Raw genomic sequence first — 15,395 nt, 5'->3', positions numbered from 1 at the left:
TTATAGCATTTTTAGGCATTTTTGGCCTTCGAGAGGTCATATTTTGCATAGGAGTTATTTTGAGGCCACGGACCATTGGGACGCGTCCTAAATGTTTTTTTACATTTGCGTGCATGTCCACATTGCACAAAATTCTCAAGTTTCAACTTTGGAACTATTCTCGGGCGATTTATTGAATTTTTATGAAAAATTCATGCATGGGGTGTCATTTTGAGTTCCTTTTTGTTTTGGCATGATTTGAATACTTCAATGATGCTAGGGGATGTTTTCAAATGTGTTTGGATCATGTAGAATGCATGTAGAACCTTAGAGACGAGCTGGGCACCATTTTCACACATTGCAGCAGCTTTTCATAGCTACAGCAGAAGTTTCAGTTGGCTGACGAGGTCCATCAGCCGGCCAACAAGGTCCATCAGCCGGCCGACGAGCCTCGAGGGTCCATTTCCAGTAGGCTTTTTAGGAAAAACCTTGTTTTGGCCAACAGACGATTGAGTTTCGGTCGACTAAACCTCCATGGAACCCACTTCTTCATCTTTTTCTTGGATAATTTTGTTGTTCCAACTTTGGGGGATCATATCTCATTCGTTTTAAATCCAAATTGGTTCGTTCTTGAGTCTAAGTTCAAGAGCTCGAAGTTAACTCTTCAATGATACCAACCACACTCCAAAACTACAACTTTAGTGAGAGTTATTCCAGTTCTAGTGAGATAGTGTCGTGGTATCTCTTAAACGAGGTAGGCCACTTTGTTTTAATTTCATATCTTTTCCGTCCGGACTCAGAATCAGGCGATTCTTGAGTCTAACCATGTTTATTTTTCGTTATATTTCCAATGGTCTGCACGGTGTCACCCATTTCAGTGTGAAATGAGCATTTGCCCTTGGTTCATTTCTTTTCGAGTTTGGCATTCTTGCTTCATTGCTTGGCTCATTTGTGTTCCATGACCTCATGGAAGGTCATCAAAGTGTCTAAGAGGCGTGTTGTGCCTTGAGAGACCATTGTCTTACTTTCTTACTTCCGCATCTCGGATCTGTTTCGGGTCATCACAGGACACACTAGGTTGAACAAAAACCTAGGTCGTTACATGAATATTCTAGTCTCCATGAATTGTGGGATTACACAATATAAATTTAGGAGAAATGTATGGGATTATATACCGTACATTAGGAGTGTATAGGGAGCTGTTATAATTCTTAGATTGCTTTAATCATGGGGTATGTTTCCTTTATTAGTTGTACTCTATTGTATATATACATGTGATAGTAATACAATAAAGTAAGAAATTCTCTGCAATCTTTCACAAGCTAGTCATTCATAGGATCAACATGGGACACAAATGATGGGGAGTTTCGCAAACTAAGATTCCTAAAATTTTAAGGCCTGTTTATTAAGCAATGGAACACTTGTAATGATCACTTTGTCAACCTTCAAACATTGGTGTTGAATGACATATAGAGTGTCAGTGGCTTGAGGAGATCCTATCTAGTTTAGGGGATATACCTACTCTAGAGATGATTCAAGTGAGATGGTGTAACTGCTCTGCTGAAGATTTTGCCCGGCAAATTCAAGAAGAACAAAAGATGATGGGAAATGATGGGCTTAAGATCCTTATCTACTCTTTAAATCAGGATTCGGTGGCCTTCATGGATGAGGATGACCAGGTTGATGCTTTATATCAGGATTTGGTGGCCTTCATGGATGAAGATGACTGGGTTGATGCACGTTAAAGTTCATCAGAGCCTTCATACGCTTTGTTTTTCTTTTCTACTCTATGTAAAGATTATATATATAAGGGCCTAGATATTGAGTAGTGGAGCGCCTCAGGTAATCATTTTCCCAACCTTCGACGGCTAGTGTTGGATCGTTGTCAACAACTCAAGGAGATCCCCATATGGTTTAGGTGGAGATGATTCAAGTGTGGTATTTTAGCAACTATGCTGAAACCTCTGCAACAGAAATTCAAGCACAACAACAAAGTATGGGAAACGATGGGCTTAAGATCTTTATTCACCTTTAGCATCACGCTTAGATTCCCTGCTGTGATTTTGTTAGGAATTTAACCTTCAGGTTTGATTCAACTTTATCTATTATGTTATGACCAAAATCCACTTTTGTACTCTTAATTAATTTATATATTTCATGTATTTGTTAATCTTATGTTTTATGTGTTATTGGATCATAAACAAGACTCAAATGGAGACGAGTTTTTACAACATAAAAAGTACGATGCTAAGGTGCATTTCAAAGTCTTTGTCAGAGCTGAATGATGATGATTGTTCATTTTTAGTCAATTGGTTCTTTTGATAAGCAAACATAACAGATTTTTTTTTCCCTACTTATGTGTGTAACAGCTTCTTTTGAGAATTTTGATATGATAAATTTCCTCTTTTGATTGAAGTTAAATACTTGTGTATGTGTGTGTATGCAATGCTTTTAACTGATGTGATAGAGGCTTTATAATTGAATTGGCAAAATCCATCTAACATATCATTGGTATGTGTAAAATTTGACTGAAAAGACTCCATTGAAAATAAAAAATGAGGCTTCAAATACATATAAAGTAACCTATAGAGATATAGAATGATTGGAGGGTAAATATACTAATTTTTAGTTAATGCGGACGGGAGGTGATGTAAAGGTAAAGTTGCATGCCTACACCTACGCTCAAACCCCCGATATCCCCTTTGGGGAGGTGAATTTGTACTAAACTGGATTATTTCCCATTTGGTCATTTCAAGAGATGTTAATAAACATAATTAGTTAATGGAAAATAATGAATCATCCAAATTTGGTGAATTTTGAATCATTTTTGTGTGAGTGGGAATGTGGGCTCCACCACATGATATGACTACAACATCATTTGGTGGGACCCACACCCCACTCACATAATTCTCATTCGGTATTTTTCGAATTCAGAGGTTGTATCACTACTCCTATTTATTATTTGCTAATCATTCGCAATTGAGATTTAAATTTACTATATCTAGAAAATCATTTTTGACTCCCTAGCAAATTGTCTGTCACGTCTTAACAATGGAAAAAAATCCTCTCTATTTACTTTCTCACTGGATTGGTCTAGTGAGGGGTAAAAAAGTTGACTTGGGAGTTAATTTCGTATTTACCTAATTATCAATTTATACATACAACTTCTGTATAAAACATATATATTGCAATATTTAATGAATTTAATTTTCACTTTATGGGTCCCACAATTTATACATAAAGTTTTTGTATAAAACATATATATATTGTAATATTTAATGAATTTAATTTTTACTTTATAGGTCCCACTTGACAAAATAAGTGGCAGAAAAGTTAAAAATTAAACTTCCCCAAAAAGAAAAAACGAAGGACTTGGGATCTTCTAAGTTATCCTAAGTTGAATTTTCTACAGAATGACATGTGTCATTAAGATATATCTATGACCTATATTAAATCACATTAACTAATTTAATAAAATTTAGAAAACTACACCGTTTTAAAGTAAAAAGCTTTACGAATACGTTAACATATCTCTCCTATAAGATCTCTCCTCTTTCCCCCAAAAAAAAGATTGCTCCCTCTCTTTCTTTTCTGAAATAATAGTATTGGCTTGGATGAAGAAGGTGATTTGATTAAAGAAACTTGAATAGTAGGTTTTTAATTTAATAGTATACAATGTCTGATTAGATGAATTTTATAAAATTTAAGTTTTGAGTATAATTTGCCATGATATCAATAAAAGCATTGTTCATTATTTAGAAATACTAAATCTTTGGTTGGTAATAACTAGATGCATTTTTGTGCAAATTTAGATTTAAACTGAAGTATAAATAGTTAAGTATTTTAAAGTTGTTCTATCTTAAAACGGTGCAGTTTCCTAACTTTTATTAAATTAGCTTAAGTGATTTAACATATGCCATAGATATATCTTAAATGACACATGTTATTCAGTAGAAAATTCAACTTAGGATAACCTAGAGGAATTTTAACTTAGAGGATACAAGTCCAAAAAAAAAAAAAACCTTCCCCGCAAAAAGTTAGCTTTGCATCCAAACAAAATGAAAACTTCCCTTCATCAAAATTAAGTCTGAAAGAAGCAAAATCAGACCAAACGTAAAGCAAATCCAGAACACATTGCATAAATTGATGCTTTGTGATTAATGAGCTCTATCTTCAAAGAAACAAATTCAGACTTATTTCGGAAAGAAGATTCTGGCCATTTGGTAATTGTAAGTGAGAGGCTGTGAGAAAACAACTATTATTTTATTTAGAGACAACCCAGGGGTGATCCCGAATGGTAAGTTCAAATGTATTGTTTAAGCAAACAATACATCTTCAAAAAAAAAACTCTCTAATTTTTAAGGTTAGGGTTTGCATGTCCATAGGTTATTTTACAGAGGCTTATCCTTATGGAGGAGGGCAACCCCTCCTCCCCTTCATCGCTGGCTGTGTCTCTGGGCAGCATGTTACCCCTACTCAACTTAAACTCTCTTGGAAGAGTTGTTTCGCTTCTTCTAACTCCTCCTCTTCCGCTTTTACTAACCTGCAATATCATAGTTCTAGCCGTGGATCGAAGGTTTCTATTACTATATATTAAAGATGTAGCAGATGAGATTGATTACTGGAAGCTATCACTGGTGGGCTACATGTTGGGACGTCATCCATATTATCACCACTTCAAGGTGTTTGTGGAGAAAAGATGGGATAAAGATATTACACTAGTGTATCTAAAAAATGGTTTCTTCATGGTTCGGTTTCAAAATGAAGATTTGGTGTAACAAGTTTTGTCTAGAATCCATACCTTTGAAGGGAGATTAATAAATATAAAATAGTGGTGCAAGAATGTGGTTCTAGAAAGAGAAGCTTTAGATTCGGTACCTATATGGACTCGTATATATGATCTACCTATGCATTGTCGCAATGCTGTATCGGTCTCAAAGGTTTGTTCTTCATTCTCACATCCAATCTATATGGATAATCCAGCTAAATACAAAGACAAATGAGGCTTTGTCCGTGTCATGATTGAGGTCGGTATCTCTGAGGACTTGTCGGAAAACATAGTTGTTGACATGCATGGGTTAGATTGTGATGTTACTTTTGAATATGAGTGAAAGCCTCGCATATGCTCCTTGTGTAAAAAGATTGATCATGTGGTGGATCAATGCCCAAAGAAAGTTATCCCAGCCAAGATGAAAAAGACCACAGACAGATGGGTGATCAAACAGAAAGGAAAATTGGTGGATAATGACGATGTCGTGTAGGTTGTTGATGAAATGCCTCAACGAGGTTTAGAAGGAACTGCTATTCAAGGACATTCTGGTAAAGCTACTACTTTGGAGGTATCTAATTCATTTTCTTTGCTTGGTGATGATACATAAGCTATATTGGAAAGTCATAGGGATGCAAAGGTCGTTGAGGACCTGGAGTTAGTTAGCATAGATCAAGAGAAGTTGAATCCTATGATAGAGGGGCCCATCTAGAAGAATGTTAAAGGGGTTGTTAGTCCAACTAGGATTGTATATGATCTAACACTACCTGAGGAAGAGTGTTCTAAGGAAGAGAATTTTAAGGAAACTCTGGAAGAGTCACAGTAGGTTATTGAGGAAGCCTTAGTCAAGGGGCTAGTTTATACTGCTGAGGCTAGAAAAGAAATTGTGGGCAGTGGTAAGGGTGGATTTTTAGGTTCTGTTGTTGAGGAAGTGAACACTAAGACAAACATGGAGGAGTCACAGAAGACTACTTGTAGTGAGGAAGCTGTAATGTTTCCAATTTTTTACCATTTTCCATTTTTCGGGATTTTCTGAATTTTTCGAGGGTATTTTTGTCTTTTCTCGTTTTGCGTGCTGAACACCGTGGGGTGTGCCGGGTGTGTCTGAGAGTTGGATTGGGCATTCCATTGAGTTCAGGATTCTTGGAAATGCAATGGTTGCCATTTCGGCATTTTTCTATTTTTCGGCCGAGAGGACCCACGTGGGTCCGAATTGTTGTGTACGGGGCTTGCGTCTTGGGTCCATGGCATTTCATGTATTATTATTTTATGCATAATATTATGGTAGAGTGTTAAATTGTGTGGTTATAATTTAATACATACATATGCATTAAATGAGAAAGGGTGGGATATTTTTTTAGTGGTAAGACCCACCACCGCTTATATTTTTTTAAGTGGCCAAGAGGCCATTTCTTGGCCTCACTTTCTCTCTCTATCTCACGTCTCTCTCTCTCATTTCCTCTTCCGTTTTTTTTTTCTTTTCTTTTTTCAGAAATTTCAAACTTTGATTACTCTTCAACCGTTGGGAGTTTGTTAGTGTCATTTGCGGCAAGTCGGAGAGCTCGTTGAGATCTACGCTTTGATAGAAGCAAATCCTTGTTTAGCTAACCTTTGGAATTTTGAATTTTTTAGGCATTTTTGGGGCTTTCCATCTAGCTTTGAGGTAGGGGTCTCTAATCCACAACTTCTTTGATTTTCTGTGAGTTATTCTTTATAATTTGTTGACCAGCATGCTAAATTTGTGTTGATTTATCTTAAAATGACCTAATTGTTGTAAATGAAGTATGTGACTATGTGTGTTAGTTGATATTGTATGAATTAGCATGCTTAAGTGGTATTATTCCTTGCCTATTGTGTTTATATTGCTAGATTTTATAATATGAAAGCATGGTTTTTTTTTTTTTTTTTTTTGGAATTTCTTGTAAAGCATGCTAAGTGGTTTAAACTTGAATTAGATGTATGATAATAAATAATGGTATGGCATGGAAAAGAATGATGCATTCATGCATGACATTAGGCAAGGAAAATGGGAAATTTGATTTGAAAAGGAAGGAAAATTGTTTTTGGGAAATGTTTTGATAAAAGGTTAGTGAAAACCGGTCACCAAGGAGTTGCCTAGGGTCCGTGGCGTTAGTGCGACTAAGAGGGGACTAAGGAGACTGCCCTAGAGTGGATGAGTTACCTGGCCCCAAATGACGCCATGGAGTTGCCATGGGTCAGGGACAGTTAGCCAATCCTCCTTTCATGCCGCCATGGAGTTGCCATGGGATATAACGGTTTGGAAATGATGACGGAAAAGGTTTTGGAAATGGGGAATAACATTGCATGACATCGCATCCCATTGCACAGCATAGTTCATTCACGACTTGGATTTATTAATGTTGATATTGTGGTTGTATTCTCCCCAGTATGGCATGATCCCGTTTCCTTTAGTTTCTATTCATTGTACGGATTTATGGGGTCACAAGAGGTGTGTCTTAGGTACCTCCTACTGAGCCATTGTGCTCACCCCTTATTATTAACATTTTTCAGATTACGAAAAGGAGGTGGCGGATGACAATCCACCACAAACATGAGGAGATTAGAAGTGTGTTTTGCAACCTTTTTTATGTTGAGCCCATTCTTTTGTAGAGTACCATCTTGAAAATTTATTAAGTTTGTATAGCTTGGCCATGTAATGTAACCATAAACCTTTGACAGTATTTTTGATGTAAATCGAGCTATTGTAAGATTACATTGTTATTTCTTATTTGAATGAGAAAGATGATGTTGCATTGTATCAAATTATTGATGTTTATAACCATGGAACGTAGTATGTCATTTTACAGTATGTTAGAGCAGGTTTAGAGTAGTTTTAAAAACACTTACATAGACCATTATTCATTTTCACATTCACAGCAATCCAATAGCAGAACTCCAACTCGAAGGGTTATTTTGGCTGACCAAAATGACTGCTTCGGCCGACCGGTCATTTTTTTTCCAAATTCCAGTAGCCTTGCAAGATTTTTGGCCACAATTGGTCGACCATTTGGTCCATTTTAGCTGATCAGAATAGGAATTTCGGCCGACCGAAGTGGCATTTCGGCCGACCGAAATGTTAGGCCTTCACTGTTCTTATTCCACCATCTTTGGAGCTATTCCTCTACCTTGTAGCAGTTCTTTAGCGTATGTAATGTGTTGTAGTTGTGCATTGAAGGTGTCTTGACATGTAGATTGACGATGGTGCCCTTAAGTGACATCAGGTTTGGGTAAGGACCAGTTTAGCGATTCGGACCTACAGGTTCGGGTCGTTACAGAAGCCTTAGTCAAGGGACTTGCTTCTACTGATGAGGCTTGTAAAGCAAGTGAGGATAGTGGCAAGGGTGGTTTTTCAAGCTCTGTTGCTGAACAAACTGAAGATCAAAAATTTAAACCTAAGAAGAGGTATCAAGCTCCACCTTCTGATAGGGTTACTCGAGGTAAACAAACTGATGGTGTTTTACCACCAAAGTCTCTTTCTTAATGCTTGGAGTTTGGAATGTAAGGGGTCTAAATAGACCTAATATGCTGGTAGTTGTCAAGGCCTAGATGGGGAAGAATAAATTTTCCTTGGCGGCTCTGGTGGAGACTAGAGTTAGGCAAGGTAAAGCTAGTAAAATACGGCATAAAATGAACTCTAGATGGAACTGGTTGGCTAACTATGATTCTCACTTCTTGGGAAAATTTTGGTTTGCTTGGGATCCTCTGGTGTTTGAAATTCAGCTTATACAGGAAGATACTAAAGTGATCTTTTTGAAGGTTAGACATATTTTAATAGGAGAGAATGTTTTTATTTTTGCTATGCTGCTAACACTGTGCAAGAAAGAAGGAAGTTAAGGTTGAATCTGAAAGATCAAGCTACAGTGGTAGATTGTCCTTGGCTTGCTATAGGGGACTGGAATATTTATAGGCTCTATAATGCAAAAATGGGGGGATTAAGAGTGCCTCAACACCTCCTTAATGAATTTAATCAAGTGATCAAAGATATTCAAATGGAGGAGCTTCCTATTAACAATGGTGGTTGGTCTTGGAGTAATAAGCCAGAGAGAAATAGAAGGATCAATATTAGATTGGACAGGGTTCTTGCTAATGAGGACTAGTTGCATAAGTTTACTGATACCAGAGTGTATTTGACACCTGTATCTTTGTCAGATCATTATGGATCGGCAGTAACTTGGCATTTAGAGTGTGCAGTTGGCCCTAAACCTTTTAAGTTCTTAAAAGTTTGGTGTTTCCAACAAGAAGTAGATGATTTGGTGCTCAAAGCATGGAGTGAACTATTTGGTGGGAACCCTTTACACAAGTTACAGAAGAAACTTAGAGCTGTGAAATCTATTATCAGAGATTGGAATAAGAAAAAGGGTAAGGTCTCTGAGCAGGTTCAAGTTGTGAGAGAGGATTTACATATGATTCAAATAGATATGCTGAAAGATTCTATGAACCATGATTTATTTGCTAAGGAGAGGGAGGTTACTTTGAAGCTGCAATCTACTTTAGACCTAGAATAAATTTTATGGTGTCAAAAATAAAGGGTCAGGTGGCTTAAAAAGGGAGATAAATGTTCAGCCTATTTTCACAATTTGGTCAAACAGAGGAGATGTTACAATGCAATTACTTGTTTGAAGCAACTTGATAGAGCCACATCTTCTTATCCTCGAGTGATTAAGGATTGGCTTGTGCAATATTATAAAGATTTATATGCTACCAAGGATACTGTTGTGATAGAAGTGGTTTCCCCTATAATACAATTAGCTGTTGAAGATTTATAGGAACTTGATAGGGAGGTTATAGTTGAGGAGATTAAAAGGGTTGTGATGGCTTTTAGTCCTGACAAAGCACCTGGTCCAGATGGTTTTCCAGCCAGGTTCTTTCAGAAATTTTGGCATATTGTCGGTACTGATTTGATCAATGCTATTGCCTTCTTTTTCAATGCTACCGTGATGCCTATGGGGATTAACTTTACTTTCCTTGCCTTGATTCCAAAGCAAAATCATGGGGACAAAGTAGAAAATTACAGACCAATTGCCGTATGCAATCTTAGTTACAAAATTATTTACAAAATTTTGGCAAATAGGCTAAGTGTTGTTCTCCCTAACATTGTTGGGTTGAAGCAGTCTACTTTTATCAATGGAAGAAGAATTCATGATAATATATTGTTGGTGTCTGATGTGATTAAAAACTTTGGGTTGAAGACAACAGGTCTTGCTATGGCCTTGAAGGTTGATCTTAGGAAAGCTTATGATTCTGTTAGTTGGGATTTCATACAAAAAAACTCTCCAGTTATATGGTTTCAGTGTTAAATGGATTCAATGGGTTTTAAGTGTGTTACTTCTTTTAAGTTTTTAGTGCTTTGCAATGGGGTGCCTACTAGTTATTTCTCAGCTCAGAGAGGTCTTAGATAGGGTTGCCCTCTTTCTCCTCTTTTGTTTACATTAATTACTGATCACTTCTCAACTCTAATGTATGATAGAATTGTGGGAGCACAGATTAAGTTGTGTAATGTGGTTCAGAAAATTGGATTGTTGGTCTCTCATGCATTTTATGCCGATGACTTATTTATTATTGTGAAGGCAGATATCTCTACTGCTAAAACAGTTGATGAGGTGCTTAAAAGGTTTTATAAGGTTTCTAAGCTTGAAGTGAATAAAGACAAGAGTTCAATTATATTTTCTAAGGCTGTCAGGGGGAGGAGAAGAATTTTATAGATTTTGTAAATGAAAAATGAAGCTTTTCCTATAAAATATCTTAGAATTACTCTAGTGAACAGAGTTTTGAAGAGTGTTGATTGCAAGGGATTATTTGACAAAGTAAATGCAAGGTTGGATCATTAATACTATCAATCTTTCTCTTGCAGGTAGAATTGAGTTCCTTATATCATTGGGTATTTGGATTCAAAATACCCTGGGGCTACATTACTGCTTTGGAGAAAAAGTTTAAACACTTTTTATGGAATGGAAAGCTAGATTCAAGAAAGATGTCCCAACTCAAATGGAGTCAAGTAACTCTCCCTTATGCAGAAGGTGGCTTTAATTTACGCAAAATCTCTGACATTGATTTTGCAGCTAAGGTTTCTATTTGTTGGGATTTTCTGAGGAACAAGGAGACTTTATGGGTGTACTGGATGCATGCTAGATACTTACAGCATCATAATTTTTGGATGGTTTTACCAAAACCTCAAGACTCAAGTATTTGGAAGCAGATTCTGGATATAAGAGACTTTTTTTAAGAAAATGTGGTGTTCAAGATTGGAAATCGTGGATCCTTTAATATTTTATTTAATCCTTGGTGTGTAGGTCTGTCATTGGTTTAGAGATTTGGGGCAACTATGTTTAGAAATTTTGATAAATAAGCTACAGTAGATACACTTCTTGTTGATAGTGGATGGGTTTTACCTATTTTTTCCCAGAACCTGTTGCTGCTTTTGTTGTCAATATTATTCCAAAAACTGGTAATAATGAGATCAGTTGGATGCATGGTGTGTTTAGTTTGAAGAATGCCTGGATAGCTTGCAGGGATAGGGGGCAAGTGGTTAGGTGGAAGGGTCTATGTTGGAAATATTACACACCAAGGATCTCTATAGTTTTTGCAATTATCATGCATAATAAAAATCTGTCATTTGTTAATTTACAGAGAAGGGGTTTTCATGGACCATCAGTATATCATAACTATTTTCAGGCTGAAGACATTAATAATCATTTATTTTGTACCTATGTGTATACTATTGAAGTCTGGCAGCAGATTGTTCTTTGGTTGAATAATCTTGATCAAAGGTTTCAAGAGCTTAATTTTTTTATGCAATGGATGCTTCAGATTACACAGCCTAAGGGTTTTAAGTTCAAGTTGTTGAAAGGGTTCTTTATTGTGTTTGTTTGGAAGATTTGAATGGAAAGAAATTCAACATTACATTATGATACTAAAGTTTCCTCTGCTATCACTGCAAATGATATAGTTTGGGAAGTTTTAAACTTCTTTTCTATTGGACTTGCTGTAACGACCCGGTCATTTCCCTTCCTTTTCTTTTTCCTGAAATTTTACGAATGAATTTTTTTCGTTTAATTTTCTTTTCTGAGCTCTGTTTCGTGTCGCTTAGTGTCATCTCGAGTGCTCAGAATTGGTTTCTGAGACTCTTTCATGTGAATTGACAACTTCCTTTGAGGACCGAGTCATTTTCTCATTTTTCGTTTTTCAAACACTATGCGTTATTCGTCTTTTCCCTATTTTGTCATTTTTCCTATTTCGTCTTATCTCCGTTTGTCAGTTTTTGGCACAACCTCACTTCTCATACTTGGAGTTGATTTTTGACTTCACGTGCCTTCATCTTGAGTGGTTTCCTCAAAATACATATTTTTACTTTTGCAAGAAAGTACTCTGGTTGCTCCCGGTGCCCACAGGGGCATGGATGCACAATTCTTTAGAATCTTTTTCATTTCTTGGGGTATTTTTCGTAAATATCTTTTGAAGATATTTTATTTCAGGGGTATCTAAGAAAATATCTTTTGGAAGATATTTTCATTCTGGGGCAATTTCGTAGTTAACCCTTTTGTAGGGGCTATTGTGCAATTAACGAAAATTATTGCAAAATACCTCATCTAGTGCCTGAATCCTCATACAGGATTCATTCTCACTTTTTGTTGACTCGTAAATTCATAGAATTTCCTTCTGACCGTTTTTCTCCAGTTTCAGAGTTTTTGACCCCGGTTGTCGCCGAACTTGTTTGGGGCATATATCTCTGTACGGGACTTAATTTTTGACGTTATTTCTCCCGTTGTTTATATTTTCTCATTTTGAATCTTTTTTGTTCATGAAGTTTTGCCGTTTCAGCGCGTTTGCTCAAAATCCACTTTTCCGGACCCTACGGGGCTCTTCCGAGGCAGTTTTTGAGACTTACTATAAATAGAACACTTAAAGAAGAAAAATTAGATTTTGATCATCTTCCCCACCGCTCTTAGCCGGATCTCCTAGCAGACATGGCTGCCCCTTTCTCTCTCCTCCTTTGGTCCACTTTTCCTTAGTAGAAATCCTTCGGCCTTAGCATTTATTACTTCCCTCAACGTGCTCTACCTTTTGCCCTTATTAGAATCCATTTCTGATGATTTTTCGAGTTCGGGTTTGGATTCAAGTTGAGATTTTCATGGGGCTTCTTGCGGATTCTTGTTCACGGTGTTGTCCCAGACAAAACCACTCGGTATCGTCGAATTCGGAGCACTTTTATTTTGGTGGGCCTTAGAGATTTCATCTCAAATTGAGGTAGGGGATGTTCTAGGTTTAAATTCTTATTATATAGCATGCTTGTGATGCTTATACTACTTGTTTGCATGATTAAATATAAAATTTAGAGATTTTATTATTTATTTTTCTTGTAAGGGATCTAATTTTCCCGGTTGCTCATGACTTGGTTTAAACATGTAGCATGATTTTATATTGCCCCTTGATATGCTCATTATCGTGTATTAAAATTGGAACATTTGAATAAGTATTAAAGATTTTATTTAATATTTATCTTAGGTGAAAGATCAATTCACATGGCCTTAACTAACTTGAAATCAATATGTGTTAGCATATTAAATTAGGCCTTAGCATGCTCTCCAACATAGTTGAATTTGAAAGTAATTGGAGGTGTTTTGAAAATTAGTAATTATTAATTAATTTGCCCCGAGTGCACTATTTACTCTATTTGAATTCCGACTTGATATTCTTGATTTACATGCCATATAGCTACACATATATTTGATTTAGAATTTTCGGTTAGGTTTTGAAACCTTTTATTTAATTAAATTCCATGTTTAAGATTTAATCCTCATGGTGATATACAACTTAGAATTGTATTGTAGCATGCTAGAAAATTAAGTTTTGGTATGGTTGTTCACATGTATTAAATTGGGATTTATTGCATGAGAATTGCAAATTTTGTTTTATATTTAACTTTAGTGAAAGTTTAATTCGCATAGTCATAAATTGAATGAAATAAACTTTTAATGTGATATTACATTAGTCCTTAGCATGTTTTCCAAAATAGGTTAATTTGAGAGCATTTGGTTAAGTTTGAAGATCTAGAGATTTTAATTAAAAGAATTAATTAAAACCTATTTTGTAATCCCATTAGCTTAATTAAGGTTTTAACTTGATGTTTGTATTGGCCATGACTAGTTACTAGTATATATTAATTTGGGACTATCTGAAGTTGTTTCAGAACCTTGGGATTTAAATTAGCATGATTTGATTAAAGTTCTATTTTGTTGTTCTAACAACCTAATTGAGTTTTAGAATGGATATAGGTGATGACCTTGCCATGTCCTTTAACATGTATTAAATTGAGGTTAATTGGAATTGAATTGGAATCTAGAGAATTTTATTTTGTTTATCTATTTAAATTCTATCAATTTCCTCCATGATCTAGTTGTGTTTTAGAAGTGGTTTCTATATTCAAATCATGGACTTAGAGTTGTTGTATATTCATTTGGTTATGTTTTGAACATTAGATAACATAGTTGCTATGTTTGTACTCATGAGAATATGTTTTCCTTATTGAATATATTGTTGCCTCGTGTAATGATTTGCACACTTCGTATTTAACATCTTTCATGCATAGCGTGTAACGAATCGCACACTGAAGATTCGACATTCATCATATCATATTAGTTGTGGATTTAGAGCATGTATTGTATAGGTTTCCAAATTTGGTTGTGCTTAGTAGATAGTTGATTATCTTGCATATTCCTGTTAATATATGCGTTGTTGCACAACTTGTTGATTTTGGAAACTTGGGGATGTCGTTGTTTGACTATGGCTAGGACGTGGTTCTAGTACGGGGGATAGTCCTTCTATATAGTCTAGTGCGCACATAGGGAGGTTACCCATGGGCTAGTAACCCTAAAGTAACTATGTTGTCGGTCTGATTCGGCGTGACGTCCGAGTATCCACTTTGTTTGACTTTGCATTTCATTTTCAAGTTAATAACTAGATGATGTTGTAACTTGTTGTTCCTTATTTGTCGTTCCATTTTAAGTTACATGATGTTAACTTTGTGAAATTGTGCTTTATGCGTTGTATTAGAAGTTCCAATGTTGGTTAAATTGCATCGATATTGGAAATTGTGTTTTGACATTCTAACAAAGCTTAGGATTGATCCTATTGATTCATTTAGAACTTAGACGTTAGATGGCATGAACCACCAATGTTATTTTGTGCGTTAGATTCTAAGTTGATGGCTTTGAGAACTTATACCTTGTTGTATTGTATAACATGCTATTTTGTTGTTGAATTGCATGAAAAATGTGATTCTTGTTAACTTGTATTCAAATATGCTTTTGTTATGTTATATGGATTACTCTAGACCTAGTTCAATCGTATTGAAATTGCAATTCATGTTAATCTATGCTCAAGCATTCTTCTTATCGTGTTCTTTAGATTATCCCAGCCATGATTCGTTTCATACACGTATGTATATCATGATTCTTGTTGCTTAGACTCTAAGGTAGCTTAGGATGCTCCTCGAGTCTCACTTGGACATAGATGTTAGGTGGCATGAACCCCTTTAACATGCTTCACGTTAAGGTGATAAATTTGTAAAATGCTAGGTCGATGCATGCTCATCTCCTACGAGTAGCTTTATGTTACTCACCCCTACGAT

At 35.9% G+C, this 15,395-nt stretch overlaps 1 protein-coding gene across 1 annotated transcript; it reads left to right on the top strand.

Annotated features, from left to right (window-relative positions):
* The first annotated feature begins 1,508 nt into the window (after positions 1–1,508).
* On the top strand, positions 1,509–10,991 carry LOC132296483 (uncharacterized). Its single transcript, XM_059794683.1, has 6 exons — positions 1,509–1,719; positions 7,990–8,205; positions 8,918–9,234; positions 9,535–10,011; positions 10,252–10,389; positions 10,620–10,991. Exons 1-6 carry the CDS (start codon positions 1,509–1,511, stop codon positions 10,989–10,991), a joined length of 1,731 nt encoding a protein of 576 aa, XP_059650666.1.
* The last annotated feature ends 4,404 nt before the right edge of the window (positions 10,992–15,395 follow it).

The sequence above is a fragment of the Cornus florida genome, unplaced genomic scaffold (assembly GCF_030987335.1).
Source record: "Cornus florida cultivar Cherokee Brave unplaced genomic scaffold, ASM3098733v1 CherokeeBrave_3.0.0_Hap2_Chr02, whole genome shotgun sequence".
Lineage (NCBI taxonomy): Eukaryota > Viridiplantae > Streptophyta > Magnoliopsida > Cornales > Cornaceae > Cornus > Cornus florida.
The sequence above is the reverse complement of the archived record's forward strand: the minus strand, read 5'-3'. Positions and strand labels throughout refer to the sequence as shown.